Consider the following 6388-nt stretch of genomic DNA (forward strand, 5'->3'; position numbering starts at 1 on the left):
AGAAATTAAAACAATTGTTTTAGATAAACTTTATAAATTACATTACTTGATGACAATTGGTACAAATGTTGAAAGTGTCACCAATCAGTTTGAACAATACCTTACATTTTATTTGTGACCCATCAATCAAATTAATACTCCAGAATGTGTGCATATAAGTCAATCACGAGAAAAGAAATTTGTTACAAAACATATGATTTGAGGCGTCTGGTCAAGGGTCTAAGGTCTAAGTTAATAAGACTTTGCAACAAAAACCAAAAATTATCATTCTTAACAATATAGACAATAAGTGATGGAGTTTGAATTTGTGCCTTCATTCAGAGGTTCTCATTATACTCTATGTTAGAAAGGATGGCTTAACCACTTGTATCAGAGACTTCAATTTGAACAACATTTGTGACTTTGGGCTCCAATTGATTAGATTTGGATATCCACTTAGATTTGCATATCTATGCCGTTTTTCTTCATGGAAATAAGATTAAAGACAATATTGTACAAACGATTCACATAATTGAAATAGATATTTTTTCGCCTTTTCCAAACATCATAATCTGTCTTAAATGAACGAAAGTGAGACTAAAGTTTGGCATGGATTGAGTCCCAAAGAACACTCTAGAGGGAGACATCAATATGTTTCTAGTTCACTTGATACTTGACTTGGATGTCTTTTTAATGTTTGAGCAAATAAATGACCCTTACAACCATGTACTTTAAACCAAAGTTCAACAACAGCCACCTACATAGTTTTACACAATATGCTTTAGAAAGAGTGCTAAAGGACTTTTTTTCTCTTTTGTTACTAGAATGATGGAATATTGGCATGTGAAGCTTTCAGCCTGTCCTCTGAGAAGGAGAGATCAACCATATTACCCTGCAAATACTTTTCATAAGCTGGCAAATCAAAATGGCCATGTCCACACATTGCTGTCAAAATAACTTTGGCTTCTCCAGTCTCTCTACAATGAAGAGCTTCCCTAATGGTTGCAGCAATAGCATGAGTTGGTTCAGGTGCTGGTATCAACCCTTCAGACCTTGCAAACTGTATAGCACCTGTAATCAAAATGACAATTTCATTACATATCATTGTATCAAAAGTTGCAAAATTGAAAGCAAACGGATCCTTAACTATACCTTGAAAGCATTCAGTTTGCGGAATTGAAATCGCTTCCATTAAACCTAACTCATAAACATGAGAGATCAATGGTGCCATACCATGATAGCGCAACCCCCCTACAAGTAAACAAAATTGTCAATACACAAGTTACGCTAACAAATATAACACGAAAAACACCGGTAAGTCCAAGTGACAAAGAGCTCCGTTTCCCTTAACACATGTCATCTGACACCGACACATGTAGTTAATAAGTGTATGATGCTTAACATATGTCATCTGACACTACAGTGACGCATGTAGTTACTTTAAATTATTATTGATGCTTAACTATCAATATTTTGTCTGGTGTTCGTATATGTATTGGTGTTTTATAGTAGAGGGGTCTATAACAAAAAGTAAATGAATAAAAGACGAATTTTCTTATCGCATAGAATTAGTTACCAGCATGAATTGGATCAGGAACAAAGTCATGACCAAGTGTATGCATTTTCATCAATGGAGTCAACCCTGCTGTATCACCAAAATCATAAGCATATATCCCTTTTGTTAATGAAGGACATGCTGTAGGTTCAACTGCTCTAATCACAGGATTAATTTTCTTATTAAGCTTCTCTCTAATGAAAGGAAAACTAAGTCCTGCAAAATTGGAACCACCACCAGTACAACCTATGATCACATCAGGAGTTTCTCCAATAGCTTCCATTTGTTTAATGCACTCTTCTCCAATAACAGTTTGGTGAAGTAAAACATGATTCAGTACACTCCCTAAACAGTACTTCGTATCGGGATTCTTAGCAGCGATTTCCACAGCTTCTGATATAGCTATGCCTAAACTCCCTGGACTTGTTGGATCGTTTCGAAGAATTCTTCGACCTGCCTCAGTGATCATAGATGGAGATGGATGTACCTTTGCACCCCATGTTTCCATCATTAATCTTCGATATGGTTTTGAATCATAAGAAGCGCTTACTTGCCATACCTCACATCCAAGGCCAAATATGCTAGAAGCAAAGGCTAATGCACTTCCCCACTGTCCCGCACCGGTTTCCGTCACAACATTCTTGACACCTGCTTGTAAGTTATACCATGCTTGCGGAACAGCCGAGTTCGGTTTGTGTGAACCTGCAGGACTTACACCTTCATATTTGTAGTAAATTCTTGCAGGTGTATCAAGAAGCTTTTCCAACCTCTTGGCTCTAAATTTACAAGAAAAACATATATGTTAGATTCATTCATCTAGCTAGAATACAAAAATGTAAAACCGAACTGAACTGTTAAATCGAATCAAACCAAAAAGAACAGAGTCCTGACTAGCAGTTCACTTTTAGTTTGTGAACTTTCTGTCACTGCTCGGTTCTTTTTGGCGCGGTTAAGGTCATATTTGACCTCAATTCTCTGCAACATCAAAGATCAAGACACAACTAAGGTTTAAAAGGTTATGCATATATGGTAGATGGCAATCAAACCTGATGAGAGGAGTTGGGCGCCAAAGCTTGTAAACATCAATAACTTCATCTGGTATATCTATGAATCTATCCGTTGTCACTTCTTGTCTGATTAACTCATCAGGAAAAAGAGGTGACAAATCTTCTGGTTTGATTGGTTCAAAAGTCTTGGGATTCAATGGTGGTGGCGGTTTAATTGAAAGATCTGCTACTAGATTGTACCATTGATGAGGAATGTCAATTGATTTAGTGTTAGTATTCAAAGTTGCTCTAACTATGCAGCCATTTGAATGTCTTGGATGCATTGGTTTTGTAGTCAAGGAAAATCTTTGAGGCCATTGCTTTTCAACTGAAGTAAAAAAAATGATACAACACTTATAAGCATCTATACTACTAAAATGTGGAAAGTAAAGCCAGCAAAGAAATTACCTTGAGAGTTGAAGTAAGGTGATGAAAAAGTAGTGAGAGCTTTCATTTTGGTTTTTGTGTTTGAAATGGATCCTTCAAAGTTCATCAAACCATGAAATGAAATGCCATAAAAGGATAGTTCAAAAGTCGTTGAGATGTAGAATCTACAAGTATTACTATTTATTAGTCAATTGCACCAAAGACAAAAATGTTGTATGGATGGAAAATTCTTGACTTAGTGGTCCAACCATTCAATTTAGCGTTTTTAACAATTCAACTCAAATATACTATAAAACCCTTCCCATTCATCCAAAAAAGATGAAATTACCACCACTAAACTACATGATAAAAAAGTACTATTAAGGAAAATCGAATAAAAAGTTTATTTAGAGTTCTTTTTTTCATTTATGTTATTTGAACATAAAATATCTAATAACACATTTCATTCAACCCCGATAAAAACACATCATATAATATTTCTTGAAACCTCTTTGTTATTACATGTGTGTTGTCCACTATCTGATTTCTCGCTTATCCAAAACCTCGTTTGAGTTTCTTAAGAATGCGGGAATCATTAATTTATCGTGTTACCAAGCACATCTTTAATATTTAGAGAGTAAAAATCAAGCCTTAATGAATTCTTACTCCCATTTGCACTTGATCTTATGAGTATGCCTAAAATCATATCTCAAAACAAACTTCCCATCTAATGTCCTAATACAAAAACTTTCCACCAAAACATAACAACCAAACCTATTCCATTCATTTTGACATGTTACCTCTTCTTTCACACTCACATCTCTTTCTCTCCCATGACCATAAACCCAACCACCTTGTTCTTCCACCCATCTCATATTATCAATAATTGCTGAACTTAATCCAACACTAACCCTTCTCTTATCATATGGATTATACACTCTAAACCATATAAAACCATTATTATCAACTATTCCATTCTTTGTTGCTTCCATTCCACATATCAATACCTTTTCTCTTTCAACATAAACATTCACAATCACAACATTGTTGTCACTTTCATTGTCATTATCATAATCTCTTCCACATGAATAAACCTCTTCCCATTTTTGCTCTAGTGTCATACTATAAAACATAGACTTCTTCATTTGTTGTTTGACTTTTCTTCCATTTTCTTTCACAAATATAAATGGAATGTACCATTTTCCTACAACTAAATTTGGTGACTTTTTTCTTGAGATGGGAAAGTTGAAACTTGGAAGCTTTTCTCTTAGAGGAACATCAACACCTAGAGCTTCATTTAGTTTGCATGATCTATATGAACCTGAAATTCTAACTTTCCATCCTTTTTTTCTTAGGAATTTTGGTGGAATTCCGTCGGGTGTAATTGACTTTGCGAAAAATCCACCACTTTGATGAGTATGAATCTTGAAAATTTGGTACAAGTCTTTTAGATTGAATGACTTTGGACTTTTGTCATTCAAGATGTTGTTGAAGCAACAACTCACTATGTCACCTTCTCTTGAACATTTGTATACTTTCCTACAAAATCAAAAAAGTTCCAACATTGTGAATTTGTAACTATGAATAAATGAGTGATTTCTTATTAGGCACACAACGAATGTTATTTGAAATTGCAAGACCCGTCCGCGTATGTTTGGACTCACAATGAGTTTGGCAAAATCACAAAGGCGCCAAAATTTTGCCAGAATCCATTGTACAATATAATTGTCAAATTTATCGGTAGTTCAAACATACGCTTGAAAAGCAGGGTCGTCTCTAAGTGTGTGCAAGACTGACTATATCACATAGCCTAAAATTTACCTTGCCATAGTTAAACAGTAGATAAATAGGATTTCAAAACAGATTTGTCACAGTTAAAACCATGACTAACCTACCCATCGTATACTTATACTAACCAACACTAAACACATTTGTAAACACAAATCTATGGAAAAAAAATCCAACAAAAACATACCCTTTGTGTCTGCCTTTGGCTCTGATAACATAGTATCTGTTGGAAGACAAAGCATGATCAGGAACAGGAAGAAACCAAACCTTAACACTCGAAGCTTGTTCATTCTCTGATGGATGAAAAACCGAAAACATTTTATCCTGAGGGAAAGGCAGTCTCTTCACATTCTTCCGGCGACATATTCTCCAACAACAAGTGTCTTCATCTTCTGCTTCTTCATCTGTGATCACTAGATAGCCTGAATATGGTGCATCTGGTGGCGGTATCTCTAATGTACTCGGAGATTTTCTGTAGATGGACAAAGGCCTAGTCACATACATTTTTTTTCTTCCAAATTTGTGTATCAGTGTCTTAAGGATCACAATATATAATGAAATTTATAGTGAAGTTTATCATTTTTTCAGTTATGACTTATCAGTTTCAATTCCTTATGAATGAAGAAATGGAAATGATAAGACAAATTATTAAAGTTCAAAAGATTGGATAACGTTTCAATTATTAAAATTGAAAGCATGCATTTTTCATATACCAATAAGGTATATATACATAAACATTTTTTAAACATATTGCGCTACTATCATAATGATGAAGCAACTACATGAAAATTAAAGCAAAAAAAGAAAGAAAAAGAAGCATGCTTTTGCTTTAATTTTTATTTTTTTTCAGTAGTGGATTTTGTACATTTATCTATAGTGAATTTAGAATGTTAGTAGTGAAAGTAGCGCCACTAGGATTGTACAAAAAGAAAAAGTTGTAGCAACACTCTATTTAGTGAAGTTTGAAGAAATTAATGGATTGTGACTATTGCTATAATGGTTCTTATCATCAACTTTCCAAATCAGCTGTTCCTGTTCCACTCACTTTAACAATATCATGTAGGACTAAAAGATTTATGTATAGAGGAATCCTATATATGATTTCCTTTTTTGATTAAAATTTATATGATTTTCTTTTTTGATTAAAATTTATATGAGACTCGTTAAATTGTGTGAAAATTTAGTGGAATTTATATAAATTTAATCAACAAAAGAGATTGTGAAAGATCAACAAGTAACAAATGAAAGATCAATTATGCAGGGGAATCATAATTAAACGGAGATTAAAGATTGTACATTGTAACGATGGATTTGAGTTTTCAGTACGGTGGAAGAGGGATTGACCTGCAAGTTTAACACTACAACGATCAAGTCAGTATAAGAATAAGATGAGTGAATAAAGTTTGAATTTGAATTATACTTGGAAAATTGCGTGCTTCATCCTTATAAGTGGAGTGGTTATAAGAATTCGTTAATCTTCATGTGTGAGATGCGAAGAGCCGTTGGATCGATTTTGAATTTGGATCACCTATGTTATAACCCAGAATAACACTTTTGCCCCGCGAGTGACTTGGTGAATCGATGTATTCTTTGGGTCGCAACTATTGGGCCTTATGATCGGTCCAAAACAGTTTCTCCTAAAGCCTCGCCTATG

The 6388-nt window shown here is 34.3% G+C and overlaps 2 protein-coding genes across 2 annotated transcripts; both read right to left on the minus strand.

The window, feature by feature from the left end:
* Positions 1-502: 502 nt before the first annotated feature.
* LOC127120605 (uncharacterized) lies at positions 503-3440 on the minus strand. The gene is made up of 5 exons (XM_051051096.1): positions 2989-3440; positions 2581-2908; positions 1556-2310; positions 1132-1230; positions 503-1050 (listed from the first exon to the last, which is right to left on the minus strand). The coding sequence occupies exons 1-5, from the start codon at positions 3071-3073 to the stop codon at positions 800-802; spliced, it is 1518 nt and encodes a 505-aa protein (XP_050907053.1). The 5' UTR covers positions 3074-3440; the 3' UTR covers positions 503-799.
* LOC127120607 (uncharacterized) lies at positions 3424-5436 on the minus strand. The gene is made up of 2 exons (XM_051051111.1): positions 4922-5436; positions 3424-4485 (listed from the first exon to the last, which is right to left on the minus strand). Exons 1-2 carry the CDS (start codon positions 5236-5238, stop codon positions 3609-3611), a joined length of 1194 nt encoding a protein of 397 aa, XP_050907068.1. The 5' UTR covers positions 5239-5436; the 3' UTR covers positions 3424-3608.
* Positions 5437-6388: the final 952 nt, after the last annotated feature.

The sequence above is a fragment of the Lathyrus oleraceus genome, chromosome 1 (assembly GCF_024323335.1).
Source record: "Lathyrus oleraceus cultivar Zhongwan6 chromosome 1, CAAS_Psat_ZW6_1.0, whole genome shotgun sequence".
Lineage (NCBI taxonomy): Eukaryota > Viridiplantae > Streptophyta > Magnoliopsida > Fabales > Fabaceae > Lathyrus > Lathyrus oleraceus.

Bases quoted from the DNA above. Each gene is read 5' to 3' on its own strand.
- LOC127120605 (XM_051051096.1), bottom strand. From the start codon at position 3,073: ATGAACTTTGAAGGATCCATTTCAAACACAAAAACCAAAATGAAAGCT. The intron at 2,311-2,580 runs GTTTGATTGCCA...TTGTAAATTTAG, and splicing joins CGCCCAACTCCTCTCATCAG to AGCCAAGAGGTTGGAAAAGC. The intron at 1,051-1,131 runs GTATAGTTAAGG...TTTTGATTACAG, and splicing joins GCAAACTGAATGCTTTCAAG to GTGCTATACAGTTTGCAAGG.
- LOC127120607 (XM_051051111.1), bottom strand. From the start codon at position 5,238: ATGTATGTGACTAGGCCTTTGTCCATCTACAGAAAATCTCCGAGTACA. The intron at 4,486-4,921 runs GTATGTTTTTGT...TTGATTTTGTAG, and splicing joins GCCAAAGGCAGACACAAAGG to GAAAGTATACAAATGTTCAA.